The sequence below is a fragment of the Aplidium turbinatum genome, chromosome 5 (assembly GCF_918807975.1).
Source record: "Aplidium turbinatum chromosome 5, kaAplTurb1.1, whole genome shotgun sequence".
Lineage (NCBI taxonomy): Eukaryota > Metazoa > Chordata > Ascidiacea > Aplousobranchia > Polyclinidae > Aplidium > Aplidium turbinatum.
In genome coordinates, this window is record NC_137476.1 from 1,907,202 (window position 1) to 1,929,716 (window position 22,515).

The following is a 22,515-nucleotide window of genomic DNA, read 5'->3' on the forward strand; positions in this document are numbered from 1 at the left end:
TTACTACATACAGTACAAGAATATGTTGTTTTTGTTTAGACAATATTAAGTAGCAAATGCGAGTTACAAATGCGTATCGTATCTTAAAATTCTAATCCAAAAAATTTCATTTAGTTAGGTAGATGTAACATTTCATAAAGCAATGGACTACATGGACACCATATCAGGTGCTATTCAAATCTTCAATCAAACTTTGTGTTTTACATTAACATAGAATGCAACAAAACCACTACAAAGGTTGGACTGCTGATGTAGTGTGCAAACAAACGTTTTTCTGCTGGATGTACAGTATTCAAAATTGCATGTTTTAAAACACTTTCAGAATGTCACTAAAAACGAAGCTGACAACACAGAATGTGTCTTTTGGGATAATGAAACTCAAGTGTGGACAAATAGAGGAGGAGAAACAATTTCTAACAACACAGGAGTGCATTGTATCTATACTCATCTTACAAATTTTGCAACATTATTTGTAAGTTTAAACAGTTGTTTTTAAATATGAAAAAAAAATTCTTTTAAAATTAAATGAATGCAGTCCTGTCTATCGTAAGTAAGTGTTTCTGTAATTATGTAAGTGTGTGTCTGAATTGATGAAAATGTTGACAAGGTATAGTTCTTTATGCATGGCTAAGAAATACGGCTTAATAAAAATATTAACTTACGTTGAAACAACTATATTCATCTCTTTTGTTTAACTTTCCGAAATGCAATGTTTTTAGATATGTCACTTACTTTTTTATACAGTAGTTAAAAATAATTAAACTTGTCTAGTGTTACTCATAGTTAACGTGGCAGACAAATAGAGATTTATGTTGCAACTCACCATAGACGTAGGAGCTAGGGGTGCAGGAGTGCAATCACATCCCTAAACTTTTTGATTTGTGGAAAACTTGGGCATTGATAAGTACAAACAGCTCATGGTCGAGAAACGAACAATGAGGCATTGTATACAACCCTCAATATGAGTAAGAAACGTAATGATGAAGATGAAAGAACCTCTAAATTGAACGCGATTCAACCGTGACGTCAAAATAAGCTTTGTGAAACTTTATTCAATTAGAGAAGAAGGGTTGAAACATTTTTGACGTTCCAGAATCAAAGTCAATTTTAAAAGTTGCATAGTCACAGTCATTTTTTACCTTGTCCCAAATTGGTAACAATGGTTGTCACAATTCTTTCCACTTGTTACACGTACTCAGAAAAGATTAATGACATAGTTTTTTGGGATATCAGACGTTAAACAGTCAAATAAATGGTCGAATAGTTCTACTTCTGAGATGATAGTTGAAACTTCTAAAACAGACGAATTGTTCACCACTTCCAGCTCATAAACAAATAAATTCTGAACAACAAACATCTTTGTCGGTTTTAAATTAAAAATGCACTACTACTTGCAACAGCTACTTTACAATTAGCAATAAGTTCCACATTTACAAACTTTTTAATATCCGCTAAAGCTTTACAATCGTCTTCAGTATACTTTTAGTTACAACTTCTTATCCTCAACACAACTCTCAACACAATTCCAATAATAATTCTAATAAGAACAAATAAATCTCGCGCCTATTTATCACAGGTTTGCTTGGACCAGAAGCTTTCCGATGCCTGATGATGTTCGCCCTTCGTTTCCGAAGATGGCCAAAATCCGATGCCTAGGATAATATTAGCCTACATCACTAGAATTCATTTTTCTGGTCAAAAAGTCAAAGAAGTTTACAGAATTTCACGTACACAGAAACTTTTTAAAAGCATATTTCACAATAACAGATTGCGTAACTAATGGTTACTATCGGTCAACACTACAATACTACAATAGAAACAACACTACAATAGAACTACGCAATAAAATAGTTCACTCATTCAAAAACAAAAATGCAACCTACCGCGGAGCTACGCATATGTATTATGACAACAGTGTATAGGCTCGTTTCTAGCACTAGTTGCTACGTTCATCTGATGAAATTGAAAGTAAAATTAACAACAAACAAGATGGTTTATTGCTTCACTGACGTTTCGCGCACCATGACAATGCGCATCCTCAGAGCGAATAACATACAAAATAAAATTTCACCAGGTTATATACTGCAGTGCGATTGAAGGCAAGAAAAAATAAAATAAAACACGCAATATTTTAAAAAATTGGCCAATAATGTGTGAGCGGTTACTTTCCTCGTTAAATTACGTAAAAACTTCCAACAATAGACATAAAAATTCGAAGCGGTGACGACCAACAGAAAAAGTGCGATTGAAGGCAAGAGAAATAGAACACAATGTTTTTAAAGATTGGCTAATGATGTGCGGTTACTTTCGACGTTAAATTACGTAAAAACTTCCAACAATAAACATAAATTCGAAGCACTGAAGACCACTAGAAATTCGAGACAAAATTAGATTGCAATGACTTTTCTAACTGTGTTTAAGTAGGCTTGAAGCCTGCATGTCGAGACAATAGTGACAATCGAGACAATAGTGAAAACCTTATAAATCACTATTGTCTCGACATGCAGGCTTCAAGCCTACTTAAACACAGTTAGAAAAGTCATTGCAATCTAATTTTGTCTCGAATTTCTAGTGGTCTTCAGTGCTTCGAATTTATGTTTATTGTTGGAAGTTTTTACGTAATTTAACGTCGAAAGTAACCGCACATCATTAGCCAATCTTTAAAAACATTGTGTTCTATTTCTCTTGCCTTCAATCGCACTTTTTCTGTTGGTCGTCACCGCTTCGAATTTTTATGTCTATTGTTGGAAGTTTTTACGTAATTTAACAAGGAAAGTAACCGCTCACACATTATTGGCCAATTTTTTAAAATATTGCGTGTTTTATTTTATTTTTTCTTGCCTTCAATCGCACTGCAGTATATAACCTGGTGAAATTTTATTTTGTATGTTATTCGCTCTGAGGATGCGCATTGTCATGGTGCGCGAAACGTCAGTGAAGCAATAAACCATCTTGTTTGTTGTTAATTTTACTTTCAATGTCATCAGATGAACGTAGCAACTAGTGCTAGAAACGATAATTGTCCTGATGAACACCCAAACTTTTCAGTATTCAGTGTATAGGCTAATACTTCCTATACAGTACGGTATGTTGCATTAGGATTTTATTCAGTCTTCTTTATACGATTCTAATAACAACATTCGCTCTAATATTTTGCTTTCTCAGACACCAAGTAATGCTGAAAATATTTTACCATTGAATTGGATAACCATGATTGGCTCTTCGATATCAATTTCTTGCTTAGTGGTGACTATCATTATATATGCAGTTATGAGGTAAGAGATCGCTTTGTATGATCACAATTAAAGTACCTTCACACAATTGTTCTGACATAGCCTGTGCTTTGTTTCATTGATTTATTGTACGATTTTCAACGATATTTTCAATTATTTGATTATTTCTTTTATAAAATTGTCATAAAACGTTATTAAATATTACGTAAAGTATATTTGCATTACATAATGCATTAAATGTATGTGATGAACACAACCAATGCATGCACAATACTACGTCTTATACTTCATAGCTTATCAAGGCGTCTCCAATATCTTCACAACCTGTTGCACCATAAATTGAGAGATCATTTGTTATTCAAATCTAAATCGACTTTAGAATCTTCTCACATTATAGTGAAACAAATTGAAAAGATTTCTCATGCAGTGATGATTTTATGAATAATACAGATTTATTTAGCCTACATAAAAAATGTAATAAATTATTATTTAAGATTGATCAACAGCATTGAGTATTTACTATGATTTGACATCTGGATTTGCCACCTTTGAATCAACTTAAATCTAACTTGCAAAAAAAATCATTTTGGCCCATTTTAAATCCAAATCAGTTGACTCACTTTTCACAAAACGTCATACAAAAGCAACTTAATTCAACCTGAACAGATGCTGATGAATTTTAATGAATATAAACTGCTTAAAGATAGAAGATATTTTTGTCCCTGCATTTGTTGGCCTTTTTATAGACTTACATTTGCTGGAGTCTGTAGGTGTACTAACTACAAATAGCCTGGATGCATTAAGTTTATCAGAACAACAACTGTTACCAACATGAATATAAACAAATAGAGCAATAACTGTCTCCACCATATCTAAAACTTTGTAGATTTGTCCAATCTCTTGCTATTGATCGATATGTTGATCAATCTCATATCGAAACTTTCAAGTTTTCACTTTTTACTGTTTTACCAAGTTAATTAATATGATCAAGATGCAAAAATAAATTACAATAGAAATGTCTCTAATGACGTCATGTTTCAGGTCATCATCCACTGGAACAAAATTCCGATCCTCTTTCTTATTGGCCAATCTATGCTTGGCGTTGCTTTGCCTTAACCTTCTTCTCATTTTTAGTCAGCAGGAATACGTTACATCCTCTGACAAAGGCTGCATTGCAGTCGCTGTGCTACTACATTTCTTTTTACTCAGTACAATTGCTTGGATGACAATTGAAGCTTTTATGATTTACATGACAATGGTTCACGTAAGTTTTTATATTATTATAAATGCATTTCTGCAGCCACATGTAGAAATTCATCCACATTTTACTTGAAAAGTAGATGTTAATGGCATTATTAGCAGAATATTAGCACCCTGAATAGATTAAGACATCCAGATTTGGACAACTAGATAATTCTGGCGACGTCCAACGAAGGATCTAAGTTAAATGCCATAACACTGAGAAACACAGCGATTGTAGTAAAAATAAACCAGCCATTGTTCCAACCTCCTCAGTTATCCAGTTTTATAATTTTGTTTAGAATAATGTTAACTAGTCACCAACCATTTTGACATTATTTCCAGGTGATGTACACCAAAGCTCACGTGACCAATAAGATGGTGATAACAACCTCAAGTCTGTGGGGTTGGTTAATGCCAGCTGTGTTTGTTTCCATAGTGGTTGGAATTGACGTTGAGAATTACATGAAAGTAAAAGATCAGTACGTATCTAACTGTTGCATTTTAATTCTCGAAATCGCAATAACGAGATTGAATTATGATTCTAGATTTCTAGTGTTTCAGAACAAGGTTTTGGAGTAACCAGTATCAAGCTTTGTATGTCCGTTGAATTGGCCTTGCTTAATTGAGGACAAGACATATGTTTGAATTATTATTGTCCATGCTTACAAATGTTTTTGGCTCCTTCACAAAGTGGACCTAAACCACAAAAACAAAATTATGCCGCATATATACAAGTGGTCACAGCGGTAAACCATAATCTCTTTGTGGGAAAATTGTAACGTAAGATTCCCGAATCCGTTCGTCTGTATGTAATGACCGAAAAAGAAACACTCTTTGAAACGTCTATTCAAAAAGTGTATTCCTGTAACTTTAGCCCGCGGCTATCGAAATCGAGATGCAACGCCGTACACCTCTAAAAACTGTCACTAGAATACAAACTACTTAGATAAAGACGGAATTTTTGTCCAGCTAGCAAGCACTAAGCAAACAGTTAAATGTGCGACTAACTCTCAAGCAACCATTTCACGAATGACCAGAATAGATATCACTATCTCAAACTCACGTATGCAGTACTGTGACGCAATAGTGAAAGACATTGTCACGCAATTCAAACAGGTGTTCAAAGCTGGTGATCCAATGTTTCATGTTTAAACAGGATACGCAAATACAAAGGGCATGCAAAGAATGAACAGCAATAAGAATAAACACGACGATACATGAAATTGGTACCATAGGTACACGCTAAAATGACGCTATATACAATGGTTGCGATAATAACCGACTGTTCCGGGCTCAGACAAGGGTCGGCCACCGCAGACAAAACCAGGCTCAAACCCTAACACTTAGGTGTTCTTTACGGGGGCGAGGCACGAAATATCCCTCAACACATAGTCTACTTTCACTTTCCTCGTACTCTCATCATAGTTGCAGACGGCAACTTTGGCTCTACCAACCACAGGCTTCCCTTTCCTAATTTGTGGAACTACCTCATGCACCCTCCCAAGTTGATACTTCCCACGTTTACCAATGTCTTGGAGAGAACCTACCACTACAAATTGACCAGGCTCCAAATTCTCGGCCATTTTTAGCCATTTTTTCCGGCCCTGAAGACCTGGCAAGTAAAAATCGATCCATTTACTCCAAAACTGCTGAGAAAGTGACAAATTGAACCGATAATCCCTTCTTAATTGGTCACGATCATGTGGTTTCCCAACAGCACAGTATGGGTCTAAGTATGGGGTCAAAAGTGAGGCAGGGGTGATGACAGTAAAATCCCTAGGGTCGTCACTCAAAGGTACCAAAGGGCGTTCGTTCACGATCCGAACGGCACTGCCTGTGTACGTAAGCAGTTCAATAAAATTGGGCTTACGTAGTGAAGAGTCCAAAATGTGAAAAAGTACTTGGTCATATCGGCCACGAAACCAAATCTGCCAAGCCGAAATCTAGCCAAGACATCTACCAGAGGGTTTAACAAATCAGGACACGAAAACATTACATCATTAACACAAGTTCCTCGAAATTCAGACTTGCCATAGTAAACAATACGCTTTTTTAATTGTGACGTCACAAAGTATGGTAAATACCATTCAAATCCCTTTACATTTTCTGCTTCACCAGCACGCTCAATATAGCCATTAGATTTAAGATCCTTCATGGTGTCAGTAAGGAAATCACAAAGTTCAGGTTGTTTTAAAGCCTTCTTCCTTAAAGCAGCAGCTCTATCTGACGCCAACACAAAATTGTTAGGTAAATCAATATCTTCCTTCAACGGTACAGGTATCTCAAATCGACCATCTTTCAACTCAATATTCGGTTCAACAAGTTCTCTAGCCAAAATGTCATTGCGAGACAATTCACAGGTTTCATTTTGCAAGGTCAAATCCTGAATGACTTTGTTCAGGTCTGCTATTTCCATATCACGAGACTCAATTTTACGCTGAAAGCCAGAGATGACATCCGACTCTGAAGACGTCTGCACTCTGCACACATTAGCAACGCTTTCATCTAAGGGTGACTTACCACCACAAGCCAATCAACCGAGAGGAGTGAGTAAAGCATGCGGGTCACTACGATTTTCACCAACACGCTCCTCTTTGGCCCACATCAAATAAGCGTTGTCGTTGCCAATCAGTACATCTACAGTACTACAATCATTCAAATGAAACATATTCACGTCATGAAAATGACGGAAACCATTTAAATCTTGTTTATGCGGTAAAGTTTTAACATCGTCAGCCCAAGCTGGGTTAACCACCGAAGTTATATCACAAAACAGTTCATCTGTCTCTAACGAATGGATGTTGAGTTTAACAAGGTTAGCACAAGTAGGTTTCTGACCAGCCAGAGTATCCATTTTAAACAACGCTTTATCATACGGTTTAACGCCAAGTTCGCAGACCAAATCACTCGAAACAAATGTCAACTGCGAACCAGGATCATGCTGACAATACACCAACTTCGATTTACCAGTTATTGGATTCAAAACACGAGCAGCAGTAACGCGGTTAAAAGCTGCTTTAACATTTCCAATCTTAACATTACGCACAGGAACTCTGGCACCAGTATCATCTTTGCCGATCGAATCCAGAGAATCACGTGACGTCACATAAAAATCATGCAGAAGAAAATAGTGTTTCCTATCGTTGTTAGGCCCACACTGACGACAGTTGTTTGCATGATTACAGTCCCTAACCATATGCTGGCGCAAACAATTCAAGCATTTTCCAGCTTTCACAATAACATCTCTCCGATCTTTAGGTGTCAAGCGCAAAAATTCTTTACAATGAGACAAAAAATGATATTCAACTTGACCACGTGACGAACAACAAATGCATGCCGATAGGTTTTTACGTCTGGCTTTACCACCGCGCGGTGCACCAACAGCAGTCGAGTACTGCGAACTCCCTGACATCACATCATCATGGGGTCTTACCGACGACTGCCTAACCGGACATGAAGGCAATTTTCCTTTGCCAAACTTTTTAAATTGCTGCGACTCACCAGAATCGCCCATTAGCATAATGCTAAAATCAGTCGACTTGCGCGTTTCCTCCCGTACTACAAAATCAAACAAACTCTGAAAAGTAGGCTCATCAGTGCCACCATACTGATCACCTAAAAAGTCAAGATAACGCTGCTTAGCGTCAAACGGGAGTCGCTTAGCCAAATCCAAAACAAAACGTCCTTCCAATTTGTCACGCTGACCATAAGCTTGCGCGTAAAGCAGACACTGCGACAATTCATCTTTAAACTTATTCAAATCACTGGAAGAGATAGAAGTCAATTTGCTACCATAGCGATACTTTCTAATTTCTGGTTCTGCGAAAAGACCTCCACGAACTCCAAAACGTTGGGACAAGCGAGCTAACGACATTTCTATCCTGTCTTCTTCTGACAAGCCAGGAGTGCAGGAAACCAAATTAGCAATCGTTTGCGCAGCTGTTCTAACACAAGCTGCTTGTAACAAAGTCAAACGAATCCCCTTAACCCATATCCTCCTGAAGTCTTATTTTTCTTCGATATCTTGTTTGCACCTTAGTTTTAGGGTAAGTTGAACAGATTAGGCCGAATTTTTGCACACTTTTGTGTTTGACCGGAAATAAGGCCAGTTTTATGCGCGTCAGTTTAAACTGACGCTAGGAAGATATGGGTTAAAGGGCGAAGCTGCCATCAAGGCCGTAATACGATTTTAAAAAAAGATAAATGGCATATTATTACCATCGTAACCAATCAAGGCCGCCTTATCGAAAAACGTCCTACTATTTTGGTATTCAAAAAAGCAATCCTGCTATTGAGAACTCGATTTAGCGGGAGAAGACAAGCTATATCCCTTAAGGAGCTGAGGGGGCTCAGTCACATGCACAGCCCGATCACGATCCTCACACACGTCAAAATCAGGAGACGCGATACGCCTCTCACACCACCCAAATTACGTGTAGCTGGGCGATCTAAAACTAGCGGCGCAGAAAACTGTGAAGGGGGCAAAACATTACTTCTGATGGCGGCCCCGTGACCTGTACGCTCTGGGGGAGGAGTTCGGCTATTATTCGCAGGCCTTAGCTTTAGATCCTTAGGAAGACCCTTAGCCGCGGCCCCGAGACCTCCTGAAACAGCTTGAAAACATGTGGATTGTACTGGACCACTTACGGATTGAACAGGTGTCTGGAAAAGGTTATCTAAATTTAACCGAGATTGATGTTCACTTCTGGAATGCCTAGAAGATTCCTTCTTAGAGCTACGCCGGGAGCCCGCCTCCGATCGATATTCAGCTAAAGCTACCTCCTTACGTTGTTCAGCCCTCAACTGGGCGTCTTTGAGTGCGAACTCAGCAGCTCTCGCGGTGGCCTCAGCAGCTCTCGCTTCGGCCTCAGGTCTCGCGGCAGCCTCAGCAGCTCTCGCGGCAGCCTCAGCAGCTCTCGCTTCGGCCTCAGCTTGTATCTGGAGCTCCTCTCGTCTTAGCTGCAGGTTAATTTGTGCCACTATCCGAGACGAAGTCCTAGACATGCTAGTGCTTACATTTGAGGCGCTATTCTCAGGATGTATGTCAGCATCCAACATATCTGAGAACTCACTTTCTTTTTGTTCAAAGTTATTTTTTAACGAGTTAAATTCGGGATCTACCCTATCACGAAGTTCTGCCAAAATTGCAGAGTTGAAAATTTTACTCAAAAGAGCATGGAAATTCCGTAATTCCTCTTCTAAAGTAGATAAGTTAGATTTAAAAATTAACAGTTCCTGATTATCACTCAAAGAACCTAGGGCTACAGAAAGTTTCCCAATTTGAGTCAAAATATCCCGTCTAAGATGCCGGGCTTCTCGAACTGACTTAGCCTCATCATTACTGGGTCCCTCCCCAGAATGGCCTGCCCGACCGCAAAGAACATCATCAGGCCTAAACTCAGTCAAGTCGACGGCGGCCGAGTCCCTGTCGCCACCGAGTGTAGACATATTAAATGTTGGGGCTAAATTTAACAATTAAAAAATTAAGTTACACAAACACACAAATTATTACAGTAGTTATAAAAAACTTAACTGCAAAGACCGTAAAATACAAAAAAGAATTCAAATGCACGATACCGTAGCTGTACGAGTATATGAAGTCCAAAAGTCCACAAAACTTGCTTGGATTCGTCCACTTGAATCTTCAAGCACAGATGGATAGTCTTTAATCTTCTTTCTTGCCAATGGATGTCAAAGTTATTTTTCTTCAGTACCAAACTGAGAAGAAATGTCTTTACTTTTTAGCTTAAAGTTCTTCAGTAGCCTACCAACCGAGAAGAAATGTCTCCAATTTTCTTTGCTTCTGTAGACTACCAACCAACAAGATCTTCTTTATTATTCTTTGTGCTTCTAAGTTCCAACTGACAACAACGTCTTTATTTTTTATGTGCTTCTAAGTGCTTCTTGGCCTACCCGCTAACAGGTCTCGTCTTTGTTTTTTATGTCTTGCCTGTGCTTCCTTACAAACACTAGCCAGAGAATCGTCTTTATTTTTTATGGTCACAGCGGTAAACCATAATCTCTTTGTGGGAAAATTGTAACGTAAAAGTCCCGAATCCGTTCGTCTGTATGTAATGACCGAAAAAGAAACACTCTTTGAAACGTCTATTCAAAAAGTGTATTCCTGTAAAATTAGCCCGCGGCTATCGAAATCGAGATGCAACGCCGTACACCTCTAAAAACTGTCACTACAATACAAACTACTTAGATAAAGACGGAATTTTTGTCCAGCTAGCAAGCACTAAGCAAACAGTTAAATGTGCGACTAACTCTCAAGCAACCATTTCACGAATGACCAGAATAGATATCAATATCTCAAACTCACGTATGCAGTACTGTGACGCAATAGTGAAAGACATTGTCACGCAATTCAAACAGGTGTTCAAAGCTGGTGATCCAATGTTTCATGTTTAAACAGGTTTCAAACTGAAACAGGTTTAAACAGGTTCAGAACTGAAGATGCACTGAATAAGTGCGAAATATATTTTCTGTAACATCTACTGACAACTGATCCCTGTTACCTTAGCAATTGAGGTTTTAGCTTTAAAGTGCCTCTGACAGAAAAATAAATTTGCGAAATTTACCTAAGATATCAAAAAGGTGACACTAACAAACTTCCCTGACCAAAACATTGTAAAAAATATCAACAGGCTACTAAGTTACACGCTTGCAAACTTTCGTTAACATCGGCGAATCTGACACTCATTCTATTGCGAAAATAAAAACGGCAACATCGCTGTGACGTCACCGTAAGCTGGAAGGATACAATCTGTGGTGACTGGTGACTTGGTTAGGTATAGTACGGCTACTGCAAAACGTGAATGTGTGGGGCTCTGTTGGTCTAAAGCATGTGCAAATTAAGAATTACCGAAATAGAAAAGTGAACTTACTATTACTACCAGGTTTTGATCAAATAGGTTGAGTTTATTTTTATCAAACAGCATCTCAATTCAATTGAAATTGCAGTTTCATAGGGCTACAATTTTGATACTTTTTTATTTGTCCTAATCTGGCTATAGCCATTTGCAGTGTAACAACAGTATCTCACAAACAGTAGGCTACCTTTAATTTATGGTTGAGGCAATGCTTAAAAATTGCTGTTCATGTGTATTGTTGTATTTAAAAATATCTATCCCAAATTTCCTTGCCAACTGAAAGTATTAAATGCAATAATTCTCATTGTTCAGATGCTTCTCATGTTGCCTCAATAGACTCTTTCTATAATATTATAACTGATGCTCTCAAAGCAGCTTCTGATAAAATCTTTGTTGGTGTAAAGAAGAAATGTAACATATTTTCTGTTCCTGGTTGGAATAATCATGTTAAGCAAGCTCATGCTACTGCCAGAGAAAGTTACATCATGTAGGTGAAAAATGGGAAACAGTGAAATGGTTAACTATATGAGTTGATGCAGAGCAAACGAAAGGAGTTTAAAAAAGCCTTTCGCCGTTGTAATCATGCCTCTGAACAACATAGAGCAAATGTGCTTGCCTCAGCACTCAACTTGGACAGCTCACATAAGTCATTTTGGCAGAAAGTAAAAAAGTCTACTTGCAAAAAGAGTTCTCTTCCTGTAAATGTTGGTGGAGCACAAGGTCCTGAAGCAATTGCTGAGATGTGAAAACATCATTACAGCTCCTTGCTAAATTCTAGCAAAACCAACACTGAAAAAGAATTTGTTAACTCATGTATTTCTTCTAGGGATAAATATTACAACTTTTGTTGCAACATGGACACAATTGGTTCCTTGCTTGTCAAACTGCCATAAACCGCGCTGCTGGTGCTGACAAAATTTCAGCTGAACATATTGTTTATGCTGATTATTTGTTTTTATATTAGTGTACTTTTTAATATATATGTGTCTTAGTCATGGCACTGTACCAAATTCTTGCTTGAACACTGTCTTAGTCCCGATTGTAAAGAATTTGAATGGCGACATTCAAGATTCAGGTAACTATAGACTTATTGCTCTAGCCACAGTAATCTCAAAACTGTTTGAACGTTTTATGTGAATCATCTATTGCCTTTCTGGCATACCAGTGACAATCAATTTGGGTTTAAGTCTGGTCATAGTACTGAAATGAGTGTTTTTTAATAAAACAACCAGTGTCCTCTTATATCAGTCATGACACTCCTGTATATTCTGTCTTTTTGGATGCTTCAAAAGCCTTCCACAAAGTCAATCATCATTTATTGTTTAAAACGCTTATCACACGTAACGTGCCTACTGCCTATCTATTTTGTTCGCTTATTGGAATACTGGTGACCTTTGTGCCTTTATAGTAAAAAAACCATGCAAGTGAGGTGGGAAGGTCACCTGTGCCAATCATTTACTGTGTCCAGCGGAGTCTGACAAGGTGGGGTGTTAAGCCCCTATCTTTTTGCCGTATATATATATTGATCAGCTTTCTTATCTCAATAAAACAAAAGTTGGTTGCTATGTTGGCAACTCTTGTCTAAATCATATTATGTTTCCTGATGACATTTGCTGCATCTCGCCTAGTTTGTGTGGCTTACAAAATTTGTTAGATGTTTGCCACAAGTATGCTGTTGAACATGAAATTACTTTCAATTCTAAAAAGTCATTTGGTATGTTATTCTCCCCAAAAAACTTTTATCGTTTACGTGCTCCTCTGCTACATCTAGGTAAATCTGAAATTGTGTTCACAGACTCTGTAAAATATCTGGGTGTATTTATTGATAGTTCTCAGATGAAAATTATATTTCAAGGCAAGTACGCTCTCAGTACTGTGCTGCAAATAATGCAAAATCTCAATTTTTCTAAATGCTCACCCGCTGTAAAAAACAGTTTATTTCGTTCTTATTGTATGTCGTTTTACTTATCCCAGTTGTGGAACAAGTTTAGATCTTCTAGTATAAAACGATTACGTGTTGCTTACAATGACTCTTTCAGAATATTGCACAATTTGCCTCGTTAGGTCAGTGCCCGTGAATATCAAGTAATGAATAATGTAACTACGTTTGATGCTTTATTGAGGAAAAAACATGTTTTCGTTTATTAACCGATTGCATACACTCCTCAAATCGCTTTATATCAGACATGATGTCATCTGATTATTTTTATCGTTCTGAATGCTTTCAATTCTTCCAACGCTCATTATATGTAAATTTGTGACAGTAGATAGCCTATTTAGTGAGCTTTTAAACCGACGGCATCCAAGGTGGCTCTCTGTGATCTTTGTGCATTTTCAATTTGTGTATTACAGTATTTCGTTGTTTTGTTTTCGATGTGGACAGCTTTGTCTGACGCAAATAAATAATAAATAAATATGTGACAGTGTAGTGACAAAGACCGTGTGGTTTCTTTTTACGCTTTCCCACAAAACAAGGTGCTGAGAAGAAAATGGTAGAAGTTTTCTTCAAGTGTTCGAAAGTAGGATGGGCCATACAAAACTAGTCATATATGTTCTCTTCACTTCACTGAAGATGATTTTGTTAATACCACTCAAGTAAAAATGGGCTTGAGCAAACTTTACATTTTGAAGGAATTTGCCATAGGCTACCATCTATAACAGCAAAGATGCAACCAGTTGCTGATGATGATTTCAGCACTTCTAAACAACAACGTTTACAAAAACGTACCCTTGTACAGGTAAACTAGGCTTTTACATGTATAGACTCTGCTATGTACGTACTGAGGGCACATTATGAGAGAGAGAAAGAGAACTTTTATTTATTATGAATAGTGATGATGAATTAAATATGAATGATGATTCGTACAATTTCTTCATTTTTCACTTCAAGTATATTTTAGGTTTTGTAGGAACGTATCCAGTACAGTTTTATTAAACTGTAAAAAACAACAGATCTTTGAAAAAAGCAACCGCTTGTACCAACTTCGACTAAACTGTGATCCAGCAATCACATCTAGGAAACGTATGTTTCATCCGTCGCTAAGAACGCCGACTTACAATGACGTAATACCACCAAAGTCGTCCCAGAGCAGTGAAATATGGAGTTTCGCCTGTGGTGGCGCTGCGGAGCCGTCGTTTGATGTAAATTACGCCCTAACCAGTCGAGCTACGAGGTTAAGGTTAAAAAGTTTGCTAAGTATGATTCTGCGCAAGGAAATGCTTTAAAAAGTTACTATACTTGGATCCAACCTGTCAGGGGCACTTTAAACAGGTTTGACACAAGTCTTATGAACGATGGTGCAATTTTGGCACCTTTTTAGGAAAAATTCCATGACGTAATACGCTAAGATTCAGTAGACCTGAACGGTTTTTATATGACGTTTGATTAGGTGAACAATTGTCTGGAACAACAAGATAGCATGCTACAAACTCAAAACCTTTTAAAAAATAAACGCACTTTATGGTTTCACAAATCAAAATGCTTCACTAAATTCAAGTAACTGGAAGTGTTTATAGAAAAGTATTGAACCAAGACAAATGTCATCATCATTTTTAGCCTGTGAGTGCCCACTGAAGAGCGAAAGCCTTCCCCTTTTCATGCCAATATACATAATACAATACATGACAAATATACTGTGAAGAAAATCTTATTGTGTAACAGATTGTTGTCAAAAGGATATAAGATATAATTGTTGTCAATTATAATCAATGGTCGAAGCAACCAGGTGCGTCATAGAGTTCACTTACAGTAGGAAGAACAGTGGAAAGAAAAAACGTAATAGTTTAGAAAAGAACCAGTATAAAGATTTAAGTAAAACAAAAAATATGGTTGTGCTTATCTGATGCAAAGCAACCATGACAATCTGTACTACAATTATAGATCGCCATAAAAGCAACCCATACGTTGCAGTATATCCTGAAATATCATAATTGACACATTGTACTGACGATAATATTGTGACTTTTAAGGTGTTGGCTATCTCTGGATTTGATTGAATACTTAATAATAATACCATGCTCCATCATGTTGGGTTTCAACTTCATTGTCTATGTTCTAACAACATATAAAGTGACTTGTGGTCGCAAAGTTGTCAACAAGGTGAGATTAAAACCTGAACAAGTTTTTTTAAGTTACACACAGTGTTTTTGCAAAGTTTAAGCATGTAAAAAAGTTTTTGAATATTATCTTCGCCGTTTGATTGAGCTCAGACTATAGACAAAGTTAAAGTTACCTTTCACTCCTCATAGCACATGACTAAGGAACTGTTTTACAACAGCTAAGGCAAATCGCTACTACCACAGCGAACCCACAGCATCAGGCTAAAACAGGTCGTTTGCGTCTAATTTTGTGAAATAAAAAGTGAAAGAATTAACATTCCTATTATGCATGTTTATAACTCTCCTATAGTGAGAGCAGTATCATTGAATCAAGCAGGTCTATCTAGAAGTGGACGACTGGACAATTTTGCATACATGATTACATACCGACAGAAGATCATCACAATCATCAAGCAGTTGGAATCTCCTGAATTTCAAATTTTTGGAATTCACAAAATTTAAGCAATTTCTGTGTTCTGAACATATATGATAATAACTCATCCAAAGCAACTTTCATTAAAATTTGAAAGTAATGGAATTTCAACCACCTTATCTAAGTTTGTACAAAGTAGAGTCTAATCATCTTTTAACCGTATGTCTTCTTTACTTCGTTTGACAATAATTTGTTACCGCCTGACAGTGACATGGCATTGTTACAAGAATGACGCAAAAATTACATTTCTTTAGAGCACCACCAAAACCTCCGACGTCAAACGCAACTTGATATTCTCTTGGACACTTTTTTTGACTGTTGGTGGAACGTGGATATTTGGATTCTTTGTGTTTGCTTCGGACTCTATTAAAGGCGTACAAATTGCATTTTCCTATGTTTTTACTATTTTGAATTCACTACAAGGTAAAATCCTAACAAGATTCTAAATTGATGATGATTAGACCTATAGCGTTTTTAATTTTGTTTAGTCGAAAGTGATTGAAACTCTCATAAAACCTTCTACAGTACTTACAAGGGGTAGATTACAGTTTATTTGCCTTCTTCAGTATCTTTTGAAAATTAAGGAAGAAAATATTTTCTGGGTTAATGCAGTTCGGTAATCCATTTCTTATTTAAAGCTGAATGGTAACTATAGAAATTTTACCAGCAATGTGAGATTACAAAAATAATGAAAAATGAAGTTAGAGATGTCATAGAAAGACTCACAGATGGAAAATCAAGTGGGATAGATGAAATTATTTAAAGCTGAATGGTAACTAATGAGAAAAATTAGTCAAACAAGAATTCACATTTATCTTTATTTCCGTCAACGTTTTTTTTTACACAATCTATTCTAACCCAATGGGTAACTTACTCTTGTTATGATTAATCCTTCACACATTTCATCGAACTATAATGAAGAGTTAATACTCATTAAAAGGCCATTGTGTTCGCATCAAAATAAATTTCGTTCAGAGTTTAGTTTGTCTTTAATTTTCAAAGAAATACACTGTCGCATTTCTGTCAAATTATTTTTCCACAAAGAGTGTTTTCCCACAAAATGTGCACTGTGGCCACCTGAAGATACGGCCTGATTTGTCACATTTTGCAGATTTTGGGTACGCTAGGCCTACTGCTAGTGTCTGACTGACATTTTTGATATGTTATTCCTTTATATAAAAGCTTTTTTTTAGCTTGGGGAAGCAGTAGCAAATGATAAAAACTAAGTTGAAAAATGCTGAATCTCACTGTTATTGAAAAATTAACAGTCTGACTAAAATCTTCGCTATCAAAATTTCTTTGTTTTTAAACATCTGATGATGTTAAAACCTATTGTGTCATCTGGGGAAAACAGTAAAGAAAGCGTAAAAATATAATTTTCAGAAAAATTTATTTAAACATTCGCCCAAAGTTAGAACAATCTGGAAATTTCTGCAAAGTGTGACAAATCAGAAACACAACGTTAAAGAAGCCACTGGTCAGGTTGGATTTTTATGTCACAAAATGATTTGACCTGTTTAATATCTATCCCATGTTTTTAAGAGGGTTAGTATGTTGTTGAATATCTAGACTAGAACATAGCTGATGCCAATTCACTTTATTTATGGCCATCAAAACAAACATAATATTATGACATTACATAGATTTATAAAAAGGTAGAAACGACAAAATTCAAACGTTGAAACGTGCTCTAAGTGCAGACGTTGAAACGTGCAGACGTTGAAACGAGACTAAAATGTAAAAAGTTGAAATGTAAAAAGTATAAATAATTTGGCCACAGAATAGTATTTACACTTCCGTTACTTTTGTAGTTACAGTAGTTTCGTTTTTACTATAGCAGATTTTGTGTATATTCAGGTTTCTTTTTGTTTTTGATGTACATTGTACGACAAGAATTGCTGAGTGTGTTTCTTCAAAAAGCAAGAGCAAGATTGCCCACAAGTAAAGGGTAAGTTTTCATTTCAGAGTTCTGACAGTCTTAATTTTGGGTGGGAACCAATATTCTGTGGCTTTTCCAACCTTTTATGATATGCCACGTAAAGTCTGCATCACTTTCTGTTGAGTTTTGAGAATTCAACTTGTGCCATTCAACATTGGTGACCATTTGTGGTCAGATTCAACTCAATTTATATCATCGGCTCCTTTCAAATTAGTTCAACAAAATGGCTTTAATTAAATAACTGAAGAAAATAACGACATACTGTAGTGTTTGGTATTGAAATTAGTGCAAGTTTAAATGCGCAAAAAAAATGGTTTAAAAAATCTTTACGCTAAATACTTCATGCTCTGGTGGGATTTTTGCTTAGCATTGATCATATTTTGTAATATTAATAATATTTATTGTTTCGCTTTATATTTTATGTTAGAGTGATCTATATATGTTGTACAGTACAATCGATCTAGTTTATGTTTTGTTAGTTGTAGGAAAAACTGTAAAAAGCAGAGACGTATAATGAGATTGAAACATTACCGTAACAAAATGATGTGTTCTGTGTTCCTTTCAAAATCCTCGAAAGACTGATCTATGCCCGCGTCAATCCAATCATCGACCCGCTCTTTCCAAAAGAGCAAGCTGGGTTCCAGTGCGGAAAATCCACCGTTGATCAGGTCACACTCTTGACCCAAGGCATCGAGGACTGCTTTGAGGCAAAAAAGAAGGCCGCGCTTTCTTTCTAGATCTCACAGCTGCCTAAGACACCGTATAGCAGCGCGTCCTTACTTGCAAGCTTCTTCGCCTGCTTCCTGACAGACATATGGTTCATAAGATCATGGAACTTGTCAGGAATCGAAGCTTCACCCTCACCACAGGCAACTCACAGAGAAGCAGACTGAGACACCAGAAATACAGCGTCCCACAGGGATCGTTCCTGGTTCCACTTCTTTTCAACATCTACACCCACGACCTGCCAAGCACGGTCTCCGCAAAATACGCTTGTGTGGTGGAACTGGCAATTTTCCACTCGAAAAACCTATAAGGCAGTTTGAGCCAAGACATGAAGACCTTCTCAACTTATCTCTAGAACTGGCAACTGAAACTCAGAGAAACCAAAACAGTGGCTGCAGCTTTCCATCTACACAATCGGGAAGCTAATCGTGAGCTACATGTTCAGAACAGTAGAAAACCTCTGTCCTTCTGCCCAGAACTAGACACTAGACACTGGTGGGGTGACACTAGACAGATCGCTCACATACCACCACCATTTGGTGTCACTGCGAAAGAAACTGAAATCCCGCGCTGCCCTACTCAAGACAGGCAGGCTCCACCTGGCAGCCTCCACCTGGGGGCGAAGACTGACACTTTGCGCATTAAAGGGCCTAGCCCTTGTCTATTCTTCAGCAGAGTACTCTGGACACTACTCGGCTATCATCAGAAGGTCCTTATCTATTTGAATAAGGAGCTTCTGATGATCCTCCTTTTTGGTGAAACAGGCTGTGAAGGGTTTAGAGACTAATAACTATATTTGATTTAATATAAAATATAAATGTATATATAAAATATATTAAATCAAATATAGTTATTACTATCTGAATCCTTAACAGCCTGTTTCACCTCAAACGGATCATCAGAAGAGTCTTATTCAAATAGAATCTATTTTTTTTATTCTATTTTCAAATATTTAATATTAAAATATTATTCAAACAAATTCTATTTGAATAAGACTCTTCTGATGATCCGTTTGAGGTAGAACAGGCTGTTAAGGATTCAGATAGTAATAACTATATTTGATTTAATTCGCTCTGCTTTGCTTTTTTGCTTAGGATTGAGCACTTTTTGTAGTATTAATAGTTTTCCTTGATATAAAATATATTATATTATATAACAATTATATTTTATGCGCCAGAACATATACATTCACATTGAGTGGAGATAGTGGAAAAAGAGAAATTTAAGATGTCGACGAAAAACAAAAAACCTTTGCCATTGTGGAAAACAGTGAGTGAATATGTTAATTTGGTGCCAACTTGGAATATTGCAATATTGTTATTCTATTTAATTAATGCAAAAATATAAGTGCATGCTAGTTCAATAAGCGCGAAAAAGTTTCTTGCTTTGTAAAATTTGTTAACTACTATAGCAAGTGAAATACTGAAACAAAAATTATTTGGTTAAAAAGAAAGTCGGGTACCACAGAGTGGAATAGAGTATATTAAGATTTGATGTATGTTTAAGTCCGTTGCTTATGATACCTTGAGCATTTTTAACTGTTTATTCAATGTACAGTATTATATTGTTCTCAGAGCTTTGTAATATCATTAATACAAGTAAAATAGAAAAAACAAAACAAAAAAAAACAGTAAAATTGTAAAAATGTGTTGAAATTTTAAAATAACCTTAAAAAATGTAACCCATAGTTTTTTTGTTTATGAAAGTGATCCGTGCTGATATCGTGTAGTCGAGAACTTCACAAGTAAAGAATTCTGTTCTGCCAACTGCGAATGTCCAGTCAAAAAAGAGCTGACAGCTTTTTTATGTTTTCTATACACTGCCGATTACGAAATCAGTTGTACAATCTCTGTATAAAATTTTATGGCACAGTATTGTTACAATTACACTTTCGTTACAATCTCAATTTTGTTGCAATTATAATTTTTTTACGATTAGAATTTTGTTAAAATCACAGTTTCGTTACAATTAAAGTTTTCTTATAAATACAATTTCGTTTCGATTACAATTTTCTTACAACTACGATTTTGTTACAATTATAATTGCGTTACAGTTACAATTTTGTTACAATAACAATATCGTCACAATTACAATTTATTTCAATTGAAATTTCATTACAACTAAATTTGTGTGATGTGTAATGTACAATAATATGAAACGTGGGTAATTGTTGACGCTTTATGTGTAAATAAACAATGTAAAAACTTATCAAATAATCATCAAAATCATAATCTTATAAGAAAAACATACGAATTGATTATTATGTAAACACTTCATTACTAAAAAGTAGTCAAGTATGATGAATAGAACAATCACCCACTGCGAAATAATTGGATTTCAGGCGGGTTGTCAAACAATCTTTTAATTTCGTTATAATGGAGTAACCATTTCAAGAGGTTGGTTTGGTTAGTTGGTTTTTGTATCTTTATCCTCGGACTGAGAAAGCCTTGATAAGTTATTCCTGGTAGTTTCGCTTACTTGTAAAGGCTCTTGCCTCAGGGCCGGTTAACGAGATTGACAGAGTGGAGTATCCGATTCTTGAAATGTTGTTGTCGGGAAATTAATCCATCCATTATGTGCTGCTGAATGGAAGCGGTTCTGAAATACGTTGCTCAAGCGCACAGAGTCAACAAGCGCTGCGTAATCTTGACATTCTTGAACAGGGCGCGTAGTCACTGAGCTAACGAAGCGTGCGGAAAGTCTTTAAACCTATTCGGACTAACGGGTGGACGGGTTCCATCCATACCTATAACTTTCATCGATTACATAAAAGCTACTCGCTCAAATTAACCGAAATTTTATGACTTTTCCTAAAAATTATTCATCTTTGATTTAGTAAAAGAATGACATTTTTGTGTAATATAGTTTTTTAGTTATTAGCAGTTTTTGACACCCTACTCCCAAAATTATCTGCAAAACTAGTAAATTCAATTCAATTTTTTTCAATTCAATTTATTTTTCTTTGTCAGAATGCAAAAGAAATGATATTGTGAAAAAGAAATACAGTAACAAAACTAACAAAAGGAAAGGGTGGCAAAACCTTAATGGTTTAAGACGTGCATGAAAGGATCTAATATTGCGGTATATGCATCAATAAATATAGTTAAGCACGGCCACCAAACCTGCTACTTTAAAATAAGTTGATGAATTAGTTAAGAATCAGTCGCCTCCTCGTTCCTGGAACAACTGGAGCGCCAATTCTTAAAGCAATAAAAACACGACTGAACCCAACATCACAAAAACAAACTAATATACACAGTTACACACACATATTGAAATTACGTAACGGACTATCAAAACAAGGACTATTTACAGATTTCATACAGAAATAAAGTGTTCGCAGCAACGATATTAAGTAGCCTATATATTGCAGAACAAATACATAATATGGCAGCTCATTATCAAGATAAAATAGTTAAAAAAGCTTTGTTTTTTTAAATTAATTTCCTGCGCATGTAAGAGCATAAAAAGCATGATGATATAGCAGCGTGTTTTTGGTATTTCTAATAAGAGTTGAATCATCTTTTATAGCGTCAATGAGGGATGGAGTGTTTTTGGTATCGCTAATGAGAGGTGGAGATTCTTTGGTAGTCCCTTCGTATGTCTAAATTCTATGAAATCTGAGACAAGACTTCTAACACCAAATCCGCCTTTAATTCCATTCTATACGCAATATGAATTGCTGTATATCTAGATTTCGAGTATTAAACTCTCTTCAGTACAGCTTGAATAGCGAATGAATAAACACTACAATGAACCAGTATATATAATGCGAAAACAACACGTAGGCAACAATGACGAAACAAATGCTTCATCATCATTGTCTACCTGACAGGAGATTTGACAGTAGCGAAACGGTATAAGCGAACAACAGATAAAGGCCAACGGATAAAGCTACACGTTGAGAAAACTGCGTGAACAATAATATCAAAGTGGAACAGTATACTTTGGTAGTGCCGATGAAGGATG

General features: G+C 36.4%; 1 protein-coding gene across 1 annotated transcript in view; it reads left to right on the plus strand.

Moving 5' to 3' along the window:
* The window catches only part of LOC145770187 (adhesion G-protein coupled receptor G7-like), a 49,198-nt gene extending 28,663 nt beyond the window's left edge, over nt 1-20,535 (plus strand). The window contains exons 16-24 of the mRNA XM_082581774.1: nt 323-472; nt 3,166-3,275; nt 4,275-4,497; nt 4,818-4,954; nt 15,320-15,449; nt 16,136-16,304; nt 17,739-17,829; nt 19,724-19,815; nt 20,253-20,535. Of these exons, the coding sequence (XP_082437900.1) occupies nt 323-472; nt 3,166-3,275; nt 4,275-4,497; nt 4,818-4,954; nt 15,320-15,449; nt 16,136-16,304; nt 17,739-17,829; nt 19,724-19,772 (1,059 nt within the window). The 3' untranslated portion in view covers nt 19,773-19,815; nt 20,253-20,535. The remainder of the gene's footprint in view (nt 1-322; nt 473-3,165; nt 3,276-4,274; nt 4,498-4,817; nt 4,955-15,319; nt 15,450-16,135; nt 16,305-17,738; nt 17,830-19,723; nt 19,816-20,252) is intronic.
* Nucleotides 20,536-22,515: the final 1,980 nt, after the last annotated feature.